Source organism: Anabrus simplex, chromosome 1 (genome assembly GCF_040414725.1).
Source record: "Anabrus simplex isolate iqAnaSimp1 chromosome 1, ASM4041472v1, whole genome shotgun sequence".
NCBI classification, from domain to species: Eukaryota; Metazoa; Arthropoda; class Insecta; order Orthoptera; family Tettigoniidae; genus Anabrus; species Anabrus simplex.
In genome coordinates, this window is record NC_090265.1 from 632,072,352 (window position 1) to 632,099,111 (window position 26,760).

The 26,760-nt window shown below is 38.3% G+C and overlaps 1 protein-coding gene across 2 annotated transcripts in view; it reads right to left on the reverse strand.

Annotated features, from left to right (window-relative positions):
• Positions 1-10,657: 10,657 nt before the first annotated feature.
• Positions 10,658-26,760, reverse strand: part of Fadd (fas-associated death domain protein) — a 36,818-nt gene continuing 20,715 nt past the window's right edge. For both annotated transcript variants that reach the window (XM_067135715.2, XM_067135714.2), the window contains 3 exons: positions 15,997-16,107; positions 15,772-15,902; positions 10,658-15,681 (listed from right to left, as the gene is read on the reverse strand). In XM_067135715.2, coding sequence (XP_066991816.1) covers positions 15,550-15,681; positions 15,772-15,902; positions 15,997-16,107 — 374 coding nt within the window. In that variant the 3' untranslated portion in view covers positions 10,658-15,549. The remainder of the gene's footprint in view (positions 15,682-15,771; positions 15,903-15,996; positions 16,108-26,760) is intronic.

Below are 26,760 nucleotides of genomic sequence, written 5' to 3' on the forward strand. Positions count from 1 at the left end.
TCATAATCAGGTTTGGTCAAGGTTGCTGAATACCAGACACTTCTATGCATAAAATATAAAGCAAAATCATCTCCGCACAGGCAATGAAAGTCCATGAAGGGGTGGAAAGTAAAAGGCTCCACTATCCGTAACAACAGTTTGTGGTGTGGAGTAGTTAACCTGATGCATAAAATAGCTCTGTAAATATAGTCGTTGTGCCTATGAAAATCAGTGTGTGATAATGTTTCCGGAAAAATACTGACCCACAGCACATATATTATGAAGAGTGAGAATTCCTTGATGAATGTTGCACAATATTGAACCTTAGATGACAGAACTTTCCAGCTGAAGTTCAAAACTAAAATACTGTACCGTATTTCACATAGCGATTTTTGTAGGTGCGATGGCAATATGTTGTACAATATTGATAATAGATATCTCCATCTACATGTGAACAACTTATCAAGGCTCTAATACGTTAATAAACTGACAGAAGAAAACAAACAGTCTTTCTTGCCAATGGAAACTCCATACACTTCCTGTTGTGCAAATAAATAATGGTAGAAATTTCATAATACTTCATGCTACTATTGGATAACATTTTACAAATGGAGAACTTTTCTTTTATTTTTGACTGAAGTTCAACTAACTTGCTTAATATTTCAATGAAGTGTCAGACTCTACAGTAACAACTGTCCCCATTAATTGTGATCAAATCTTTTCCAACTGTATTTCATGTTGTTCCAGTATCTGAACATATCAACCAGGGAAGTGTGTGAATGATGTCTGGAACCGGGAAGATCATACTATCAAGACCAAGTTCTGGAGTCGCATGAGAAATGGCTCCACAAACAAGTCACGCACTTGCTATGAGAAACAGGCAATGTGAAGCAAGAATGGTACCCAAGTTGGCTTTGTGAGGTGGCACAATTCTATGTCATTACTGACTTTTCATTCAAAGGGTCCCCAAAGCTGTATGGAAAGGAAAGTAAAACAAGGAAAACACACTTAAGAAAATAAAAATAAAGGTAACATCTACATCTTACTGAAACACACACACACATATCTCTCTCTCTCTCTCTCTCTCTCTCTATATATATATATAAAATTGTTCCAATAAGGAGTTCTGCACCAATTTTGATGAACTTATGAGCCTATACTAATCAAAGATAATTCAAAAGTAGATCTAAATAATAAAGTTGGAGAAGGGATGAGAAAATAAAGAGAAGAACAGCTGTACATCTTCAATCTCTTCATGCGAGTGTAAACTATAATTCGCCAAATATATCCTCTCTTTTTTTTTTTTTTTTTTTTACACCCAGCAGGTATTGGAATTGCCACTGAATTATTCAATACTTAATAATGATCATGTCTGTTTATATTGTTGCTTGAAAAGTAAAAACAAAAAACAACATAGAAAGAAAGAAAGAAAGAAAGAAAAGAAAACAGAAATTATGATAAAATTATGTCCTGCAGAATGTAACAGTCTTTGTTGACATGTGTACTGTTTCTTGACATCTGATCCATATTTTTTTTTCAGTTAATTTAAATCAGGCAGTGGTATCAGGGCGAGAGGAAGGAATCAATCAATCAATCAATCAATCAATCAATCAATCAATCAATCAATCAATCAATCAATCCATCCCTTATTTGCAACTAGGGTCATTATGCTGATAGCAACTTACAAGGGAAACATTTTTCTCTTCACTACTTTAAGCAGAAGTTATATCAAGTAATAATAGTTTCCTTTCCACAGTGATTCACAGAATCATTGTTTAGTCATTCAAGCAATAGTTAGTACTGATTTATATATCATTTTACAGCTACTCATGATTCTGGATTGACCGGGCGAGTTGGCCGTACGCGTAGAGGCACGCGGCTGTGAGCTTGCATCCGGGAGATAGTAGGTTCGAATCCCACTATCGGCAGCCCTGAAAATGGTTTTCCGTGGTTTCCCATTTTCACACCAGGCAAATGCTGGGGCTGTACCTTAATTAAGGCCACGGCCGCTTCCTTCCAACTCCTTGGCCTTTCCAATCCCATCGTCGCCATAAGACCTATCTGCGTCGGCGCGACGTAAAGCCCCTAGCAAAAAAAAAAAAAAAAGATTCTGGATTGCTCTTAAACATACGCAAATACTGAACTTGTACCAGAATCAGGAGTATTGATTCCCATGTTGTTGGAACCAAATCTACCTGGCTCCATCAACAGCACTGACAGTAATACTATGTGCTTAATGACTACTATCAGTCTTGTGACAAGCCCAGTGTGCCAACAATTTGTTCTGAAAATGGATTCTAACGTCCCGTACCGTATCAGAAAATCAATGAACACGTGTCCTATATATAAGCATTCTTAAATGACAACTGAATGCATTGAGTTTGGTCTTGCAACCTTTAGTATACAAGACAAGCACCCAGTCAATATTAGTAAATGGCTGTAGTGAGTTTAAAATATGCCAAATACCACCTCTCAACTACATTCTTATACTAAGGGATTGTGTGGCTGTCAAGATGGAACACCTCCCAATAGTTATGGCATAATATGTGATAGCAAAGTGTTAATGTAAGGCAAGTTTCGAATTAACCATTGTAACCTCAAGGAATATTTTCTACAATAATATGAGAGCACTTCTCTGGCAAGGAGAATGGTGCTCGACATCTGACACCATAGAGAGTTGATAACTAAAATCGGGCAAGGAAACCTTTCATTTTATTGCTGACAGAACAAGGGATCAAAAGTGTAAAATTCTGCTCTCCTTGGGTTGCAGAAGCTATCTTCTTCATTTGTGTTTACATTATGGCAACATTTTAACAAAGGAAAACATTTCTTGAAGAAAAGAAAATCATGTAATAAGATTTATTTACACAGACAGCTTCCCTGTGACAGTCAGTGATCAAAGACTGCCTCTCTCCTCTGCTCCTTGCTATTGTGAGGGGCACCAGAACACGTGACTTACTGAAGAGCATTTCACAAAATGCTGACGACGTGATGCTTGAGACACACCCTAGAGAGGACTTGAAATTCAAGTCCAAGTATAGTTACGAACCCCTCCGAGTTGCAACGCAACCTGCAGAAAGATGTCAGACCACAGGCGATACAAGACACTGAAGAGACATGAGCAGGAGTCACAAAATGTATTGAGAAGACTGCAAAAAAGTGTGAACTTGCAACAGTTGCAAAGAAGAAGCACTGGATTACAGACTCCACACTGACCTTAGCCAAGGGGAGGAAAGCTCTGACAGAAGGTGAGGGGCATGAAGATTCTAACGAGAGACTAAGGATGCTTGGAGATCAAGGCTACATGCGTAAGGGATAAGAATGTACAAATTAAATAACTTTGCCATGAACTGGAACAGCGTGCAGAGCATCAAGGATCTTGTGAAATTTTTAGTAAATTGCAATACCTGATGAGGGAATTTAAAGTTTTATCTCTGATCACGATGGGGACAAGAAAACTGATCCTAAAAGTACCGTGGAGGGCTACTGTGAAACCTTGTTCAAGGGAGCATTCTTGTGATATGCTGCCATATTTCTAGATGGAAGGAAGGTATGGAGATGATGGTAGAAGGGAAGGTACGACAAAGGAGACCTCAAGGGCGAGCAACTACAAGATGTGTTGATCGGAGGTGGACACTTGTTAGGGGAGTGGGGTGGAGAGAGAGTGTGTGTTCGCTGCAGAGTGATCGTTGTGTGAATGAAGACGTATAAGCAAGAATCAAAGTGATGCGGTTGTGTTTCGGGGGTGTTGCAGGTGTCGATTTTTATAACAAAATGTCTAGAAGCCTTATATCACACACTGGTTAGACCAGATGCATTATAATGTACCAGTGCTAGCCTAGTTCATACAAGCCAAACACTCGCTACATGTTACGGAAATACAAATGATGCGAAAACATTAGCGATTTCTCTGCTATATTGTACCAGCACTTGCCTAATTCTAAAGGTGCTGAGCACTCATTGCATGCTTTGGAACTGTAAATGACATTGGAGATCAGCATGACTATATCAATAAAATAACCATCAGACAACTAGCAGGCATAACTCCAATCATTGAGTACAGGAATGGAGATTTTATCATCTTGCTTTCGAAGATCAGAGGCAACGAGGGCGACCTACATTAAGGAGGCTGGATACCATGAACAATGACATAAGAACCCGGAATCTTATGTCTTAATTCATAGGACACGACAGACCACATAAAGTGGCGAGCTTGATGTGAAAAGCAGACCCTGTCCTAATGGAACAATACTAAGATGATGATGATGACAATCTACGTGTCAATTAAAACAACAATTTTGCTCTGACTGAATTTTTCAGTTAAAAATTAATCCTTCATAATTAAAACTCCCCACATGCGTTCAATATTCAAGCAGCTCAGTTTGGGATTAAAAAAAAAAAAATTACAAGTGCAAGGGATGTTATCCTTTGCTTTGATTGATATTAGTCCCGTCCTGCCCATATGTATATATAGACCGTAATGATGGAGGCAGTGAAATTTGAGAATAATGTTCCCTGGAATCTTCAAAAAATATATAACTAAAATACTGAAAATCAGAGTTAGGAGAAAAAAGGAGAATTTTTGCCAATCAGAAGCTCCTCGTCTTTTGTCGTTAGTCCTGAACCCAGTCATGTTGGATTCTGACCATATTATGAGCCAATAATCAGAGTAAGCCACAACAATAGTGGAACTGATAACAGTCTAATCAGATATCTCAAGTTGGTTATAAGCAAAACTGTCATACAAAAGCAAAACATTCTTCAGCTTATCCCAGGTAATTCTGGCATTGCTGGATCGACCCAGGCTCATTTTGGTTTTTGCTGGAGGTTTAATGTCTGATGCCCTTCCTGAGGCCTGAGGCTATGTGATATTTAAGTGAAAATCCCAAACCAAACTTGACCAGAATTTGAACCTAAGCCTCCCAGGTGGAAAGCCAGCAGTTAAGCCACTATGCTATTCATCCCCCCCCAAATTGTCACATATAGTATGATATAATCAACCTATAATTTTAAGCGAAACAATACAAACGTAATTACCAACACATAAAACCTCTTTAAAATGGTGGATGCAAAGTTCATAACTGAGAAAGACCAACAGCATGTATACTGAGCAGTTGAATATTGCAGTGTAAATTCTCTTCAAACAAAAAATGAAGTTTGAACCCTAGCATTATCAGGAGAGTAGTTATCAGTAATATGTACATATGAGGCAGGCTGAGATAAGAATAAAATCATCATTCTTGATATTCAGGGACAGTTTAACACCACTCCACAACAAAACCTTATTGTGGAACTTTTGTGGAAACAAAGAATCTTAAAAATATCCACCAAAAACATTCAGAACAGAAAACACTAGATAGAAATGCAAGCAGATATGACATGTATGTCTTTGTTGTCAAGCATACTTGGAACTAATGAGCAGAATGAAGCTATAGAGCAAACAAAAATTATTAATTCTTGCTTATGAAACAGGCATGTTAGTAAAGAAATGCCATAATAAAATAAAGCATGTATGGTTTTATCCTCATACTGATGAAAAAGGAGAAACTGAAAATATAAAGTGTATGCGATTTCTCTGCTCGCTTACTATAAATACTTATCTTTATCAGTATGGCACTTTTCTTCCCCTTTTTATATAGTAGAACTTCATTAATTTGAACCTGAAAGGTCCAGTAATAAAATTTAAATTAGACAATCACAGGGTTCCTAGAGTTGCCACGACAATAGAATATGGCAAAACAGTAACAGATCATAAAATTTTACACCCAAGTCAGGGGAATTATCCGGATATTATTATTAAAATCTCCACTCTAGCCAGGAATTGAACCAGAGATCCTCTGAACTGAAGGCCTCGATGCTGACCGTTCAGCCACGGAGTCGGACAACAATAATGACACTACAAATATTATTAATCCTTCACAGCTTGTTTAAAAAAACTAGTAATTTTCCTTTATTTCCTTGACTTTATTTGTGTGTAAACTCCTCAAGTTAATGTATTGACTGAAACAGGTTATCACTTCAATTTTGTTGTCCCACGGTAGCAAAGCATCTGCAATTTATGACATATTTTACCAAGTGTTCCCAAGCTCCACCTTCTAAGCCAGAGCCTCTCAAACGTCCAAAATCTCACGCGTGCAAACTGAGGCGCAGAGTTCCTGTGCACAGTCCCACTCAGCTTGAGTCGGACCAACGCTTCGTCTCTGGGTTACTCGGCTAAGCTCGGCTCGGATTTGGAGCGCTACGGAGCAAGTGAGGAAGAGAGAGACAGGCGGAGTGAACGAGACAGGCGTGGGGAAAGAGACAGCGCTATTGCTCCAAATCGAGGAGTGGAGGTCTGCACTCTGGTCAGCCAAGCAAAGTCGTCTTTTGCACCGTGCACAATGCATGCACACTGAGAGGCCCTGTTCTAAGCCTTCAAGTAGCCAGTGGAATATCTTATTTCATCTGCTGACAGCTGTCAATCAACTCCATGTGGAGTTCTAGGTTTAGGCCTAATGAGCAGATGTTTCCAGTTATCAAAACTCAAAGTTTGCTACTGAGAAGACCATTCAAGGAACATATCCCCGGGAAGCTAAGAGCTTGAAACTTTTCTCAGCTTTGCAACAATTACAGTTCTGTTTCCAACACCAGCACGATTCTTCACTACTTCTCTCTTTCCCCAGCCAGCGTTCAATCATCATTAAATGTCACTTTTTGAAAATATCCAAGTTTTAACCCCTCAGCGCCGACCTCTATACGTGGTATAGACCCTCTTTTCTTCCGTAGCCGCCGACCTCTATACGTGGTATAGACCCATACATGGTTTCACATTTACAGCTATAGCGCGAAGAGTTTTGGGGTTATGGATATGCAAATTGTTTTACTTCCAAGAAGACATTTTCGGGTTTGTCAGTGTTGTATATAAGAATTGAAAATCGTTATAATGTAGTTGTTTTTACGAGGTTAAGCATCTGTCAGGTAAGTCTGAGCACCATTCTCTGCTTTTTTTAAAAAGTCTGTTTGCTTCATTCTTTCCCACAGAATAAAATAAAGAAATGATGATCTGAGAAATTTGTCTTTTCACGTGATATTCTTTGCTCTATTTGTTCATTGAGAGTGCGGTTTATTTATAATATTGTCTTTATTTCTCGGCTTGTAATATTTTCATAACTCTCCACGAGCGCTCTGTGTAGGCATCAGTTAGTGCTGCTTTCTGTCATACGATACGAGAACCAGTTGTTCATGGTATATATCTCGCTTGAAAGACGATGTCTCGACCTTCTATCTGAAATATGTATCGAGTTGATTTGTTTCGTCATAAATGTTATTCCCCTCATTCAGTTTCGTCCTGTTGCTTTCGGTCTCGCTGCAGCTTCATCAGTCCATGTCACGCACTGCGCTCAGCCGTCGTTTGACTGACAGTAACGTGCTTGAAATATTGTATAATTCAGATGAAAGTTTAGTCGGAAGTAGTAGTGACAGTGTGAGCAGCACTGATATTGAAATAGATGATGTGACAGTGGTAAATTATGACAGTGATGATAAGGAGGAGTACTTGAAAATTTCGTGTAGGAGACTATACATAATTATACAGGTCAAAGGGAAGTTTTTAGCAGTGAATTATGATACCTAAATTCTCTAATAATATTCACACAGGTCACAGAGATAAATTTTGAGCAATTACCTTATCGGGTTCAGCTGGTGAAAGGTTTGTTTACAAAATACGCTCGCTCGAGCGGGGAAAGAAATATTCAAGGCCGGCACGCATCAGATAATACAGTTCCATGGTTGCAGGAAAGACATTTTATCAGGAAATTATCACCAAAGAGTGAGAAATCCAAACCTCAGAGACGTTGTATCGTGTGTTCAAAACATGACGAAAAGAAGACGTCAGTGTACTGTTGCAGAAGAGTGACATGGGTCTCTGTCTCGAAGAGTGCTTCGAACACTATAACACGGAACTAAATTACTAACGAAATGTGAAACAATTGTGTAATTATCTGCATGTACTTAGTTCTGTCATAAGGAATTTCAAATTTTGTGAATATCGGGCTACTCTTATACTTGTAGTAACACTTTAAGTGAATCAATGTATTACCGTCGTGCGTACTTGAAATCTCATCCGGCCGCGGGGTAGGAAGCTCTTTAAAAGGCTGCGACACTGAGGGGTTAATAAGGTATTATTATTTCAAATTAAATATAAAATTTGAATATTGTGTGTATAAGAATGTAATGCAAGAAGAGTTCATATTAATTGGTAATTTCAATTAAAAACAATCAAATTAACCAAATTCTACTATGTATTATTATTATTATTATTATTATTATTTTTTGCTATGTGCTTTACGTCGCACCGACACAGATACGTCTTATGGCGACGATGGGGTAGGGAAGGCCTAGGAGTGGGAAGGAAGCGTCCGTGGCCTTAATTAAGGTACAGCCCCACCATTAAGTGAATCAATGTATTACCGTCGTACGTACTTGAAATCTCATCCGGCCGCGGGGTAGGAAGCTCTTTAAAAGGCTGCGACGCTGAGGGGTTAATAAGGTATTATTATTTCAAATTAAATATAAAATTTGAATATTGTGTGTATAAGAATGTAATGCAAGAAGAGTTCATATTAATTGGTAATTTCAATTAAAAACAATCAAATTAACCAAATTCTACTATGTATTATTATTATTATTATTATTTTTTTTTGCTATGTGCTTTACGTCGCACCGACACAGATAGGTCTTATGGCGACGATGGGGTAGGGAAGGCCTAGGAGTTGGAAGGAAGCGGCCGTGGCCTTAATTAAGGTACAGCCCCACCATTTGCGTGGTGTGAAAATGGGAAACCACGGAAAACCATCTTCAGGGCTGCTGACAGTGGGATTCGAACCCACTATCTCCCGGATGCAAGCTCACAGCTGCGCAACTCTAACTGCTCGGCCAACTTGCCCAGTCTATGCATTATTTAGAAACTTTGAAGCTTAAGATGGAGGCTAAGAATAGATTGAGATGATAAGCATATGATACAAAATTTTGGCTGATGGTCGAGAGTCGTAGAATATGTGTGATTCTATTGATCAACTAAAATCAAATCATCTACAGGTCAGTCATATTACCTGTTGCACTGTCTGGCATAGAGTGTTGGGCCACAATGACAGATACCAAGAGCCGCTTCTGTGCCATGGAGATGTAAATGCTCGGTTTGTCTCTTTGTGATCATGTTAATGACACAATTTGGAAGCAATTTAGTGCATCATCAATTACAGAAAAGATGAGAAAAATAAGGCTCTGTGGGTTTGGACATGTCCTGAGGGCTGTGTCCTTCACGGTAGGCAAAACCACTTACTACCTGGAAACTATACCCCAGCAACCGTGTGGGCGGCCAAAACAGAGGTGGAAGGACACGAGCAGAAGGATTTGCAGATTGTTAGCCTGAACCCTGAAGATGCATTTGATCAAAATAAGTGGCAAAGATCCAAAGAGCAGGCCCTGCACCCGAGGAAACATGCTACGATTATGATGATATCAAAGACAAACATTCTGTATGATTATTAACTGACATTTTCAAACGTTTCAGAAGAGAATATTAATACTTTGAGATGACACCGTTAAGAGTCATTTGGATAAAAAAACTTCAGAAAAACAAGTGAAAAATGTCACTCAACTATAGACTCATCTTAGTGAAAATGGATGAAGAACTAAGTTTATACAACCAAAATGGGCAAATAGCTGCAGAGTATATGTTGGTAAAATATTAATTTAACTTATGTTCCAGACTGCAGGATTTACTGCAAACTAAATGACCTGAACAAAAGTGATGGTGTCCATTCAGGAAACTAATAGATTGTCCACAATGTCTTATGCCACCTGAGAAGCTACAAAAAGAAATTGCATAGTACAGTAAGCAGTCTGGATATTGCAATAATTACCTGCCGTATATTCTAATAAGACTTCTCTGATGAATCTGAATTATTTTCACAGAAGAACCAACTGACAGGAAAGAAAATACTGCACATAGAACTTCCCTTAGACTGTCATCATTTAAAAAACTTTGTATAGGGTACAAGATGAAAGTAGCAAAGAATTTATCCCAGTTTAGTGAACCCATTATACAGTAGTTAATTAAAATATGTAATAGTAATTGCAACATGAAAAACACCTATTATAGCCAGAAGGATTAAAAAAATAAAAATGATGATAATAATTGAATGAAATGAAAATAATTTTGTATTTCATTCACATCTTTGTGACTGCCAGGAAACATGATTTTATGACAAATAGGGATGAGAAATCTTGGAAAGAAGATATGACAATGGATCCATGAAATTAAGCAAGATCTCAAAGCAAATGCAGAGAAAGAAAATAAAATTAATACTCTTATTAAGACTTACAAATTTTCAGTAGAAATGACATATAGAAGTGCTATAGAGCATTTAGACAAATTGAGAAAATTACAATCGGAATGAATGAAAAAGTACTGGGCAGACCGCAAGAACCACAAAGAGAAAGAGAACATGGAACTATTCAAGTGGTACAATGTGGCCAGTAAAGTAGTAGTTAATAATAATAATAATACGAAAATATTTGTAGTTTCATAATCAGCTTGCTTAGGCCGAGTCAGTCCATTATATTACCGGCACAAACAGAGCTTACTTAAATGGATGTAGTAATAATAGCCTAATAATAATAATAATAGTAATAATAATAATAATAATAATAATAATAATAATAATAATAATAATAATGTGGTTTACCATATTGTTTGCCAGCAAATGCAATTTCAAATTTATTGTTATTCAATTTGATTATGTTACCTATTTGAGTATATAATGACATAAGAAGATGAAATTAAAATAATATTAATAACTTACCATTACTATAACTATCTGGTTATCACAAATATAGGATACAACATGAAGTAAATACACAGAAATAAACGGAGGGAACAGTAAACATTTTAAAATGCACTGCAAAAAACCTCAAAATATGTACAAAGGCCATAAATTTAAGTTCAAATTTTTAGCTGTAAGATGCAGTTTCTGTCAAGACAATTTAACACCAAAATTAAAAGAATTTTCACGATAAAATGCACATTTCAATTTCTTCTACAGCTTACAAATTTCTTGAAGGTATTGAATCATATTTACAGCCTTTATGTTAAACACTCTATTTAGAATGTCTGTCAACAAACGATGAAAGAACAAAGGATAAGTGAACAATTGTGCTATTACCTTTCTGTGTAAGTAGGCCATTATTAATCCTGATCTATTGTGCATACATGTTCTTCCAGCGGCTACAAGACGGAGACAAATAGCACTAAGTTTCAACAAAAGAGCTAAAATTATAAACCATGACGTAAGGGGTAAGTATGCCAGTGTGAAAATTAGTGTGTACAGAATTTGGTGCTGGTGAACAAACAGTTTGGGATTTAGTGAAATATTAAAGCTGAAATTTTGAAGTCTGTTACATTGTTTGATATAGTACCTGCATTGTCAAAAAGGAAAACAATGAAGGCTTTGATTCTAGAAGATCTAAGAAGCCCTTTATGTTTGATTTGGACAGAAGCATGGAGGATGTTCCTATTCAGATCCAATGGTCATTGAAAAAGTTAATAATCATCTAAACATTACTGAGCAATTTCCCAAATCTAGGGTTGGCTAGTCAAGTTTAAATGTCAGCTTAGCATCAGGGAATAAAACATTGAGGGTGAAAGCCCTCGTGAAGATTTGTTGGCAGCAAAATTGTTTAATGATAAGTTCCATTCCTTCATTGAAACAATCTGACAACAGGAAAAAAAAACAAAGAAAAACACAACAATCGATAAAACTGGTCTTTTCTAGAAATGACGCCTTCTAAAACTTGGGCCTCACGGTTAAAACTTCAGCCTCTGGTCATGAGACCAGTAAAGAGAGGCTAACAATAATGATGTGTTCAAATGCATCAGGTTCACACAAACTCAAGTTGACAGTTATAGAATGAGCAAAGAAACCATGATCTTTTAAGGGAAAGGATAAAAAGTGCAAATTATCATTCTAAAGCTTGGATGAACCAATCCAGCTACAAATATAGTAGTCTTTTTAAAAACAATATTTTGTGCCTTCTGTAAAAGTTGTTACAAATCCATCACAATCAATCCTGGTTTCAGATGATGGTTGTCAAACGCAGGTACAGAAAAACCCTGCTTTGGTTTCTTTCTCTGAGAAGACTGTCCTGTATCTATGTCAAAAACGCTGAACAATGATATGACAGCAGAAAAAATTAAAAATAAATAAATAAATAAACAAACAAAACAACCCCTCAATAAATCTGGTATTTTCTGGAAATTATGCCTTCTAAAACTTTGGCCTCACAGTTAAAAACTTCAGCCCCTGGTCATGAGACCAGTAAAGAAAAGCTAACAATAGAAATGTTGAAATGCATCAGGTTCACACAAACTCAAGTTGACATAGACTATGCAGAGTGCAAAGCTTGGAACAGTCGCTACTATTACCTTGACAGGTTCATGGTCAAAAATTATTGGAACAAATGAATGTTCTAGAATATGACATAGAAGAAGAACACTATATCAGAGCATGTCTCAATCTTGTTAAGTTATACCCAGATTTCAGTAATGTAGACATGAATGACATGGAGGAATGGCTCGGTCGTGATGAAAATAAAGAAGGGTAGGAGCGATTGCAAGACCATAACATCATCAAACACAAGCTCAATGCATACACTCAGGAAAGTGGTAGGGAATCTGATGGTACTAGTGAACTGTTCGTTGACACAGCAGAAGAGAAAATCTCACCGTCTGCTGCGACGGAAATGGTTGACATGTTGATCAACTTCTTTCAACAGCAGGACTGAGATTACAGTCATTAAAAAAATTAAATAAATAAATAAATCAATCAAGAACCTTCAAATCTCATGTTAGAGAAATTAATGCAGACCTCAACAAAAAAGATTACATCATACCTTCATTCAAAGTAACACCTTGCTATACAGTGCTGTAGTGTAATTTAGAGTAGTGTAAATGGATGTTCCTAATGCTTGCACCATCATTTAATTTTTCAATTAAAATAATATTCCCTATCTGTAACTTGCAATTTTCTGTGTGGCCTCCTGACATTTATTAACACAGACAATTAGACAACTATCCTTTATGACTAGTGTTTCAGAAATATTTACCATCAACTAGGAGTGACTACACATAAAAACCAGTACTAATGCACTAAAAACATATTTGGGAGCAGATTATCACATAAAAAAATAAAAATGTAATGCATAAAGAGGCATCTTATTACGTTTAACTAGTTTTGACTGTAAACACCCCTATGGGCATATTCACCCCAAGTGATAGTATTTTATCTTCATGCGTTATACAATTTAAGTGAAAACAATATAACCTAATTGATGCCATTATTTAATACAAACAAAATATGAATGCTATAATGACCATTAATTCAAGTGTCCTAAACAAATGTTCATAGGGGGTAGATCATCCAAAATCAATCAATCCATAAATTATTGGATTATTATATTATTGTCAACACTGAACCACTTACACCTGCCGTGTTACATGGGACACAAATAGAATGCATTTAAGGTAAAACTTAACGTGGTAATATCATGTATTTCTATTCAATACTAGATTAAATATAGTACTACAGAAACCAATAATTTTTGGACAATGTGTACAGGAAAGGAATCTGATTACAGGATAGATTAGACAATAACAATCAAGGGAAATGAGGAGCAGAAAAATGTTATGTCACAGGTAACAAACAATAATGCAGATGAAGAGCAGCTAGTGTGGCAAGGCTATGGTTTCATGTAACAAAGCAGCTCAAAATGAGGCAAAGAATATCTGTAAAACAGAAATGTTTCAAAATATTTACTGCAACAAGGAACTCTTCCTAGAGGCAGCAAAATGGGTGTAAAATACCAGCAGAAACCAAGATGCAGCTTCAGGTTGGACAAAATTAAACATCTGAGCTCTACAAAATCGATCAAACCATGTTGAGATATTGAGTGTATTAAGCCGGACAAGGACCAGAGCCTCGCACTATTCCATTCTTTTCTACATATTGTTCTTTAAAAAAAATTTAAATAGTAATCTTAAAGTGCAGTGAATGTGGCATCTCATACAGCAAAACTTGACTACCAACCAATTCTGCAAAGATAAAAACAAATGAAATACTATTTCGTTAGGATGGAGCATCAACATAACTTTTCACTTTCTCCACAACTTTCTCCAAGATTAAAAATAAAAATATTCCAAGATAAATTAATGGCTGCTATTCACAAATATCAAGAATATCATCATAATGGGCTCGTAACATCCTGTCATTTTATTTGAACCAGCCACATTCCAGTCTTATTTTGCCCCGGATTTGTAAGGTTACTAAGAGGGCTGTAAATAAAGTAGTGACAACATAGTCCAGACACTCGCAGGAGATCAGGCATGACATATATTGTTGAAGACCTTTTACTTGTATATATAGTTTGTTTCTTTTAAATGTAGTATTATTCTATTGTACTTCTGATTCGAATAAAGAAAGAAAGGCATGCGTGAATAGGATATGGGCGTGGTCAGGTGGTGCTGTTGTCAATGTGTAGTGTGAAACTGACAGGCATTCAGTTGGGAGTGTTGTTGCTGTGTGGCTTTGAAGAGAACAGCATCGATTTCAACACTAAAAAGCATGTTTTCAAAAGGTGATCAGCGTTTGTGGATTAAAATCGATGTTGTCCATGGCAAAAAAGCATCAGAATGTTATTGATGATTACATCAAACCCGTGGCAAGAATGCATTACCGTATAGGAAGGTTGCACAATGAGTCAAGGCATTTTGTGCGGATTGGAATGAGATTGTGGATTTGTACCGCACAAGTCGGCTGTCCATTCTGTCTCTACGAGACCCGCATGAAACGCCTTGATCCATCGTGCAACCGTCCTATATGGTAATGCATTCTTGCCACAGAATTCATGTATTCCTCGATAACATTCTGGTGCATTTTTGGCACAGACAACCGCGATTTTAATCCACAAACAATGATCACCTTTTAAAAATAGGCTTTAGAACAGTGAAATCAATACTCTTCACTTCAATGCCATACAGTAACAACACTCCCAACTGGATGCCCATCAAATGCACACAACACATTAACAACCTGACCGCTCCCGTATCCTATTTGCGCATGTCCGATCTCCTGCGAATGCCTGGACTACGTTGCCACTACTTTATTTACTGTCCTCGTATCCAGGGCAAATTGGTCCTGTTTCTGAAAAGAAAAAAGTAGAAGGAGCCTTTGTCCAAATTACTTTGGATAATCCATTATCAATCACTAAGGATATAAAAACGAATCCTCTTATGTATGTACACAGAGCATGTGCCAATCTCAGAGACCTCTATCTTTGCAGGAGATTTGATTTACCATTACATGAAATTAACTCCCATTTGAAATATGGTAATTTCTTAATTATCCTGAAAAAAAAAGAAGGAAAAACAAAAGACAAAGGAATTGTTTATATTTTGAATAGTTTCATCATTTGTGTGACGTCTTTGACTGATGTAATTCACAGATCTTCCACTGTAACTGCATCTCAGTCCAAGTTTTACAAATTCCTCCGATTCAATATTTTGTGAACTTGGCTTCTTAGATCATTGCGTCGTACTTTTTCCAAAGCAGAAAGAAGATTTCTTTCAAGTTCATATCGCTCACATTTTGACTGGTAGAGAAGTAAACACTGAAATGAAAATAAACATCAGATGTGAACATTTCCTAGATAAAAAGTGTTATAATTGTATTGTAGGTAGTAAATTAAATTAATACTTACACGGTAAGCACACTGGTATGAATCATTACCATGTTGTTCTTTAATACGATGTATATCGCCTTCTCTCAACTTCAATTTACGAGCCATGTCACGCCACTTGCTCCCAATTGAGTTACTTATGTGCTCAATAACTAGAAAGAAATGGAAATTTAACTTACATAATCAAAAGTGCACAGCATATAATTGCAGTACATTACAACTTATAAAATCCATTTAGTAACTTACCTTCTTCAGGTAATATTTCAGGGTGGTTACTCAGTTCATAATTGATTCTCTGAGTGTAGGACTGAGCAGATGCATCCACTGAAGCAAACATATTCCTCTGCTGTTGTGGTGCTGAAAAAAGAGTAAATTATCACTTATAACAATAATTTAAGATTGTTGCTATGCTATTCCAATTATGGAAAATATAGAAATATTAATAACACATTTTATGAAAAGAAATAATAATAAAAAATTAAAAAGTATTTATGAATCATTGCAAGAGTGTATCGGGCTGACTTTCTTTACAATAACAGATGGATACCTTTAATGAATCTCCCTTAAGTTAGTTTGAATTTTCAATTCTTGACTTGCGTATCAGTGCATCTGTGAGAGCAAAAATTGGGATCAGGTACCGAGACCGAAGAATTATCTACTATCTGCATAAAAATCAGTCTGAAGTGATAGGAATCGAGGGCTTTGAAAAAGAGGCAGCAATCGAGAAAGGAGTGAAGCAAGGTTGCAGTTTGTTCCCCTTCCTTTTCAATGTTTATACAGAAGAAGCAGTAAAGGAAATCAAAGGGGAATTTGGGAACGGAATTACAATCCAAGGAGAGGAAATCAAAACCCTGTGATTTGCTGATGATATTGTTATTTTATCTGAGACTGCAGAAGATCTGGAGAAATTTCTGAATGATATGGACAGAGTCTTAAGTAAGGAGTACAAGATGAAAATAAATAAGTCCAAGACAAAAGTGCAGTCGAACAAGGTCAGGTGATGCAGGAAATATTAGATTAGGAAGTGAGGTCTTAAAAGAAGTAGATGAATATTGTTACTTGTGTAGTAAAATAACTAATGATAGCAGAAGTAAGGAGGACATAAAATGCAGACTAGCACAAACAAAGAAGACCTTTCTTGAGAAAAGAAATTTGTTCACCTCAAACATTGATATAGGAATTAGAAAGATGTTTTTGAAGATTTTCGTCTAGAGTGTGGCATTGTATGGAAATGAAACATGGCTGATAACTAGCTCAGAAAGAAAGAGAATAGAAGCTTTTGAAATGTATGTTACAGAAGAATGCTGAAGGTGAGATGGATAGATTGAATCGCGAATGAAGAGATACTGGCTAAATCTGATCAGAAGAAGACAGAGAATGATAGGACACATCTTAAGACACCCCTTACTTATGCAGTTGGTTTTTGAGGGAAGTGTAGGAGGTAAGAATGGTAGGGGTAGACCAAGGTATGAATATGACACGCAGATTAGAGCAGATTTAGGATGCAGCAGTTACGTAGAAATGAAAAGGTTAGCACATGATAGGCCGGCTTGGAGAGCTGCATCAAACCAGTCTATGGACTGATGACTCAAACAACAACAACATATTATTCACGTATGGTACTTCGTTTGTATCTCCAGCACCATTTAATTCAACATTAAACGTCTCTTCCCTCCAGTCAGATGGTCTCATTTTCTTCAAATTGTCACTTTCATTACCAGTTTTGTCACTTTCTTCCTTTGTTGTTAAGAATGGACACTGTTATATGTTTGTGTTGCCCAGTAGTGGGGCATGACTACGCTGTACCACGATATGGAAGAAGTTAGCCAGCCATTTGGTAATAGCCTCAAGTTCTCTTTGCTTTCAAATATATGCTGGTAGGGTGTCAGGGTTTGGTGTTTTTGAGTTCTTCATATTTTTAATAGCATGAGTGACTTTGTTAGAAGTGGTGCAGTTTACTGATCCTGAATAAGATAAGCCCTATGGCAGGCATGGCAAAAAAGTGACTCGCATATTCATTCTCACTTGCTACGCACTTCTCTTGCTTCCTAACCCTCAAACTCTCATCCCTTATCTGGCGAGCAGTTGACTACATATCCATTTGTGTTTGATGTGCTGCTAATGGTCAGATTGTAAGATTGTTATTTCACTTCCCCTTTGGGATTCCTCCTCCCTAGAAAGGTGGTAAGCACATTGTAGGCCTATACTTAGGTACACAGTGACTCGGATGCAGTATCACATCAGCAGCCACAAAGATGATTTTCCGTGGTTTTCCATTTTCACACCAGGCAAATGCCGGGGTGGAGCCTTAATCAAGGCCATGGTCGATTACTTCCCACTCCTAACCCTTACCTGTCACACTGTCACCATAAGACCTATCTGTATTGGTGCGAGAGAAAAAAAAAGATTAGGTGCAGCCCCATCATTTCCCTGGTATGAAATTGGGAAACCACAGTAAACCATCTTCAGGGCTACCGAGAGTGAGGTTCGAACTCACCATCTACCGAATGTAAGCTAAAAGCTACACAGGCTGAACCAAGCATCCAACTCACTTGGTGCTCATCAGTTAGACCCACAGCTCTCCAAGATGCTAAGTAGTACACGGTTTAGACACCACTGCAAGCTTGCTTTGAAGGACAATGCAGTGACAATGCACTAGGAGAGATATGTATATCCACTAATATATAAATGCCTCCGTCTTAACAAAGCAGTATCATATACTAACAGCATAGCGGGTGGAAGAGAAAGTGTGATCCCTCTCCTGATTCACTGGTCCCTCTGCTACGCAGCTCTTCCTCCATTAATTGAGCTTGAGCTTACAAATCTATATACAAATAAAAAAACAAGGTAAATCTTTACAAACTAGTTTGCAAAGGACAGTTCAAGAATGTAATATGGTGCGCTACACACGGATGCCAACTTAGGAACTTAGACTAGTGACAAGAACATGACAGAATATGAGATGCGTCCAGGTAGTGACAGGACCATTGGTCTGGATTGGTTAGGACTGGCTTGTGACAAGACCATTGGGCTGGATTGTTTAGGTCCGGCTATTGACACGACTATCGGGATGGAGGGAAAGGGGATCTGGGGGGGTGTTAGTCTCCAGGTTAGATCTACGTACAGGCTTCTAGTATAGCTTGTGACAGTACTGGCTATTGACAAGACTATCCAATTTTACTTTTCAAATAGTTAATATAATTATGTCATGGAGTTTAACTACAACTGTCACACACCATGACACATCACACAACAAGGCCAGAATGTGTTGGCACATCTATGACGTCACACCTGGGGGACCTGCCTGGGTAGTAGGGGTTTTGGGTGGGGATAAACTGAAATTAGTGAACTGTCTTGCCGATTTAATTTCTTTTACCTCTTCACTCTCCTTCTCCTGCTGCCTTCACTCCACCTGTCACCACTTAACTTACATTTATTTACATCTTATACAAATTTACCTTACCTGTTATTAATTTCTAATGACGGGTTGAACTGAGTCACCAATCAGAAGTCCGTGGTTTATTAGCAGGGAACGGATTTATATGTAAATACATATCTCTTTAGGAAGCTAAAATTAATTATCTATCATCTTTACGAATCATGATGTGTGGAGCTGAAAAATTGAGTATTCATTTTCCATATTTTTCCATATTTTGGAGTTTAGCACATATGTTCCATATTCTTCGTCTTTAAATTCAATATAGTCCATATTTCGCCTAAAAAGTATTAAATTATATTAAATTAGCAGTCCTCTCAATAATGGGGAAATAAATTAAAAATCTATATTCGAAAAATTCATATTTTAACTGGTGTGCAGGTCATTATCACGCCTGTCCACGTCTGGGCTGATAAAATAAGCTGATAAGCCGTGCGAAGAAAGAGAGAGGTTGAGCCCAGAAGTAGTGGAGATCAGCCGGTCAGTACAGTGACCATCTGAATCACACTTACAGCACTGATAAGCTGCATTATACAACATCGACTGTGTCTGTGCCATAATTTCGTAACTAGGGAAATCTCATTCATCAACGATGTGCTAGTGGTTTCCGGATTAGTTCGTAATTCGGGAATTCCCTTTGATTACTTCATAACTCCATCTAGTTCACTACCAGTCATTCACAGTTTGAATTAGCAGTGAGACGGATCATAGTGTTCTTGTATGTTCAGTGTGTGCAGTTGTATATTGATATTCATTGAAGACATTAACGTTGTTACAATATGCCTAAAGTGACATCTACTGAAAGGTTCCTTGTGCAACAGCACGTTTCAACCAGTAAACACCAGGCTAACAATCAACGAGATTCCAAGCAGAGACAGTTGTTTCTGACACAACCACCAACTTCCAGTGTAACGTCCGAGTTCAACACCGATCTTTGCCGTACTTTCATCTCTGCTGACATACCTCTCTTCAAACTGAATAATCAGTGCTACAGGGAATTCCTCGAGAGATCATTGTAAGTATCTAGGTGTTAATATAAGGAAAGATCTTTATTGGGGATATCACATAAATGGGATTGTAAATAAAGGGTACAGATCTCTGCACATGGTTATGAGGGTGTTTAGGGCTTGTAGTAAGGATGTAAAGGAGAGTGCATATAAGTCTCTGGTAAGACCCCAACTAGAGTATGGTTCCAGTGTATGGGACCCTCACCAGGATTACCTGATTCAAGAACTGGAAAAAATCCAAAGAAAAGCAGCTCGATTTGTTCTGGGTGATTTCTGACAAAAGAGTAGCGTTACAAAAATGTTGCAATATTTGGGTTGGGAAGAATTGAGAGAAAGAAGAGGAGCTGCTCGACTAAGTGCTATGTTCCAAGCTGTCAGCGGAGAGATGGCGTGGAATGACATTAGTAAACGAATAAGTTTGAATGGCGTTTATAAAAGGAGGAAAGATCACAATATGAAGATAAAGTTGGAATTCAAGAGGACAAACTGGGGCAAATATTCATTTATAGGAAGGGGAGTTAGGGATTGGAATAACTTACCAAGGGAGATGTTCAATAAATTTCCAATTTCTTTGAAATCATTTAGGAAAAGGCTAGGAAAGCAACAGATAGGGAATCTGCCACCTGGGCGACTGCCCTAAATGCAGATCAGTATTGATTGATTGATTGATATACTAAATGATCCGTCCCGGATGAGTCAACGTTCAGATAAACGTACTGTTCAGCCATATACGATGAAACTGTTCGGAAGATAAGGCAAGAGATTAAAGACGGTCCAATTTAGGTTTCCACTGATGAGACCACAGACAAAGAAGGCAGGCTAATAGGCAATGTAATCATTGGTTTGTTAAGCGAAGATTATTGTAAACGGATTCTCTTACACTGTGATGTCCTAGAAAAGTGCGATAACAAAACTATAGAAAAACTGTTCAGTGAGGCTATGGGTATCCTCTGGCCACAGGGCGTTAAGTATAATAAAGTGTTAACTTTTATTAGCAATGCTGCACCTCATATGATAAAAGCCGGAGAAGCATTGTGTTGTATATCCTAAGATGACTCATTTAACATGTGTAGCACATGCCTTTTATCGTGTGGCAGAAGTGGTAAGAGGCAGTTACCCCAAAGTAGATTTATTGATTTCCTCAGTGAAATTTTTTTCTCAAAGCCCACAGAAGAGTTAATCTTTTGAAAGAAATGTACCCAGAGATTCCATCGCCGCCTAATCCGATTCTAAGTAGATGGGGTACGTGGTTGAAAGCGGTTGAATATTATGCTGAATATAGACTGTATTAAGAACATTCTGCATGCCATGGATTCTGAAGATGCAGCCTCAATTGAAGCTGCGAACAGAGTTGTCTGCGATACAAGTGTGAGAAATGACTTCTGTTACATTCATCATAATTTTTCATGCATCACAAAAACACTGAAACGGCTCCAAAACTCGCATCTCTCACTTTCTGAAAGTTGTGAAATTGTGAATAAAGCTGTGACTAAATTGTGGTACAGGTAAAGTTGCAGATGTAGCAAACATGAAGATGGGCACTGTACTTTCAAAGAACCCTGGATATGAAGAAATGACAAAGGTTGCTACAATGCTGTGTGGAGATTTAAGTGTAAAATTAACATTGGATTTAACTCCAGCAGATATTGTGAAGTTGAATTATGCCCCCATTACCTCTTCCGATGTTGAACGCAGTTTCAGTCAATATAAATCTGACCTTAGAGATAATAGGAGAATATTCACTTTCCAGCACTTAAAAGAACCTTTTGTAATCCATTGTTTTGATAGCAGAGAATAAAAGATTGTGTGTTCTTCAAATATATTAAAATGAGAAGTACAACATTATGTTGCATGTAGATCTACTTTGTTTAGCTTCTTTGAACTTTGATATTAAATAGAAATTAATGTTATATGTGTAATTTTAAGTCCATGTATAATTCCATATTTCAATAAAAATAACTAAATATATATGTACATATTTCAATAATTATTAGTACATATAAATCCGTTCCCTGTTTATTAGCTTCTGTTTAAATTTGCTTTACCTAACACCAACACAGATAGGTCTTATGGTGACGATGGTATAGGAAAGGCCAAGGAGTGGGAAAGAAGCGGCCGTGGCCTTAATTATAGTCCCGGGCGTGTAAGGACGTACCCTAAGGGTGCAATCTTACCCTTTCTCCCCTGTAATATTAAGGTATTGATTTATAGTAACTTTTCTTGCTGTTGGGTCTTTTTCAGTGTCGGTAACCATACAGTTTAGGGACGCTACTTGCCGATACGACGTCTTACTGTTACCGTTAATCTGGCACGTTGGCAACGTTCAGTCACTGTTCTAGCGTGAATTGTGTGTTGCCACCGCATTGCCTTTAAAATCACTAGCGATACATTTGCGAGAATATTTATAGCATATTTTCTTTTTCTGTGGGATTGTAAATCTATTTGGCTAATACCAGGTAAGTAGAATTGTGGCATGTTCGGATAATGCATTTAATAACATAGTTTGTGTGAAATGATGAGCACATCATTTTATTAATTACGTTCCTATTTCGTCCCATACTTATACGAACAGAATTCGATTGCGATGTCTAAGAAGGAAGAAAAATCTGCAAGAACTCCTCCGAAAAGGAAACCAAGGTTATGTCCTTTACAAGCATCAGGTCAAGAAATGCTTGTACTGTACATTGCTACGAGCAATTGAAACAGGAAGACAACGAAGAAGGTATCAGTCGTAGTGATACGAAGCTAATGGCAAGAGTTGCATTATTAACTGGGGTAAGTGTTCGTTTTTATCTTGTTTCTATGATAAGTTTCTGGCATAATGACTATCAGTTGAAATGGAGCAGTATTTCATTCTGAACCTAACCTAACCTGATCATGTAGGCCTATACCATGTCTTGTGTCGACTTCGATACGGTTTGTAGACTTAACCTTTGTGTATTCATGTTGACTTACGGTATATGTGTATGTAATATATTTCTGTGTGTGTATTCTTACAATGTAGTTTCGGTTTAGTCCGAAAAGTAATAGGAAATTTCAAGAAGGGAGTTGAATTTTCCACACCAGGTAAACGCCGGAAGCGTGAACATCCAGTGACCGGCATAGACAGTTTTTCTAAGGAAGCGATAGCAAGGTTTATTTATGATAAATTACATAAAGGTAAGGTGACTTCATAAGGAATCTATTGCAACATTATTTATAGAAATTGGCACGCAGGTGAGATAAGCTCCCAGAAATGTTTTGTGCATGTATTGTCATACAGCTCTTTTGAGTCCCTTGTAACTCTCTTTTTTCTTCCCACAGGAGAAGTCGTAACTGTAAGAAAGGTTTTCGACCACATGAAAGCAAATTATGACACTTATTTGTACAAGGGCTCCGAAACATCTTTAAGAAGAATTTTGAAGGCTATGGGGTTTGTGTGGAGTAAAGGTGATCCCTATGCGTATGTTAGAGAAAATGAAGACATTGGTTTTTAAGAGATCCTGTTTTCTGAGGGAATACATGCGTAATAAGGACATGAGAAACCAAAACCTGTTGTTTTCTTGGATGGGACTTGGATTTTTATGAATGGTGAATATACACTGACTGACAGTGACAATGCAACACCATTGGTTCGAAAGGGATGAAAGTTGGGGAAAAAACAGAGACGGCACGGAAGAATAATTGATGTTTATTTCAAACCGATATGCAGGTTACACAATGCGCACGGCATCGACTCAGTAGGATGTAGGACCACCGCGAGCGGCGATGCACGCAGAAACACGTCGAGGTACAGAGTCAATAAGAGTGCGGATGGTGTCCTGAGGGATGGTTCTCCATTCTCTGTCAACCATTTGCCACAGTTGGTCGTGCGTACGAGGCTGGGGCAGAGTTTGCAAACGGCGTCCAATGAGATCCCACACATGTTCGATTGGTGAGAGATCCGGAGAGTACGCTGGCCACGGAAGCATCTGTACACCTCGTAGAGCCTGTTGGGAGATGCGAGCAGTGTGTGGGCGGGCATTATCCTGCTGAAACAGAGCATTGGGCAGCCCCTGAAGGTACGGGAGTGCCACCGGCCGCAGCACATGCTGCACGTAGCAGTGGGCATTTAACATGCCTTGAATACGCACTAGAGGTGACGTGGAATCATACGCAATAGCGCCCCAAACCATGATGCCGTGTTGTCTAGCGGTAGGGCGCTCCACAGTTACTGCCGGATCTGACCTTTCTCCATGCCGACGCCACATTCGTCTGCGGTGACTATCACTGACAGAACAGAAGCGTGACTCATCGGAGAACACGACGTTCCGCCATTCCCTCATCCAAGTCGCTCTAGCCCGGCACCATGCCAGGCGTGCACGTCTATGCTGTGGAGTCAATGGTAGTCTTCTGAGCGGACGCCGGGAGTGCAGGCCTCCTTCAACCAATCGACGGGAAATTGTTCTGGCCGATATTGGAACAGCCAGGGTGTCTTGCACATGCTGAAGAATGGCGGTTGACGTGGCGTGCGGGGCTGCCACCGCTTGGCGGCGGATGCGCCGATCCTCGCGTGCTGACGTCATTCGGGCTGCGCCTGGACCCCTCGCACGTGCCACATGTCCCTGCGCCAACCATCTTCGCCACAGGCGCTGCACCGTGGACACATCCCTATGGGTATCGGCTGCGATTTGACGAAGCGACCAACCTGCCCTTCTCAGCCCGATCACCATACCCCTCGTAAAGTCGTCTGTCTGCTGGAAATGCCTCCGTTGACGGCGGCCTGGCATTCTTAGCTATACACGTGTCCTGTGGCACATGACAACACGTTCTACAATGACTGTCGGCTGAGAAATCACTGTACGAAGTGGGCCATTCGCCAACGCCGTGTCTCATTTATCGTTCGCTACGTGCGCAGCACAGCGGCGAATTTCACATCATGAGCATACCTCAGTGACGTCAGTCTACCCTGCAATTGGCATAAAGTTCTGACCACTCCTTCTTGGTGTTGCATTTGCTCTGTCAGTCAGTGTATATGTTATATATTACATTTTATATAAAAAAATCTTGGAATAATTTATCTTCATCAGGTGTCTTTGGTTTCAATTGTGCATTTCTCTTTCAGGGTCACCCACATACTCCTGGAATAAACCACACAAATCTGGACATGATGTTCAAGGAGTAATACGTCGACCTGTGTCTGAGGGAGGAAGACTGGTTATTGTTCATGCTGGAACGAAAGATGGCTTTGTACCTGGTATGTTCTTACTTTATTTTACTTCATTTTATTATAGTGAGGTGATCTCTCTTTACATAGTTATGAGGGTATTTAGGGTTTGTAGTACGGATGTAGTGGGGAGGGGCACATAAGTCTCTGATAAGACCCCAACTTAAGTACAGGTCCTGTGTATGAGACCCTCACTAGGATTACTTGATTTGAGAACTGGAAAAGTTCAAAAGACAGAAGCACGATTTGTTGTGGGTGATTTCTGACAAAAGACTAGCGTTACAAAAATTTTGTCGGGTTTGGGCTGGGAAGACTTGGGTGAAAGGAGACGAGTTGATGGACTAAGTGGTATGTTCCGAGCTGTTGGTGGATAGGTGGTGTGGAATGACATTGGTAGACGAATACGTTTCAGTGGTATTTTAAAAGTAGGTAAGATCACAGTACAGTGATAAAGTTGATGAAAAGTGGGGCAAATATATATATATATATATATTTTAAGAAGGGAGTTAGGGATTGGAGTAATTTACCAAGGGAGATGTTCAATAAATTTCCAAATTCTTTGCAATTATTGAAGAAAATACTAGGCCTATCCCTGAAACTACATCTTCCACCTGGGCGACTGTACTAAGTGCAGATCAGTGGTGACTGATTGATTGAAATTGACTGGCACTAGATCGGAAGTGGCATTATAACTTACCGCTCATTGAGCTCTGTATGTGGTTTTTGATTTTGACTTCTCCACTGTTAAGGGATCTCTTGGTTATTAAAAAGACTTGCAGGTATTCACTTTAGGCCAATGATTAACCTTAGAGAGGTACTTCAATCAAAACTTACTCAGTGTATTTTCATATAATATTACTGGATATTTGTATCTAGGCCTATTTATTATGTTTATTCTGCATTCGACAATCTCCACCTGAATCAGTGCTTGATACCTGACTGTTAAACACCTTCCAAGCTTCTTATTTCTTACTGCCTGATATAGGTTCAGTGTTCGCAGCAATTACATTTGTTCTAAGGTATTGAAATGGGTGTTTATACTTATATCTTTAATGCAAGTGATCGTGGACTTCTAATCCAGATACAGGCCTACTAATGGAGATACATTCATGAGAGATGTTACGATAAAGTAGTGTAAGTAGTAATTCATTGACTTCATCATCAGGTGACTTTGCTACATAGTAGTTGGTTTCACTTAAAATCAGACAGCTTTTTGTATCATTCAACAGAAATCACATTTTTTATCAATTAATAGGCCTATCCTTGAAGAGGGGTGATCTCATATTTTTAGGGAATACCTTTTTTTAGAAGAAGTTCCTAGCGTATCTACTGAATGAAAACTTTGTAGACCAATGGATTCAGTTTTATGTTTATTGCCTTCA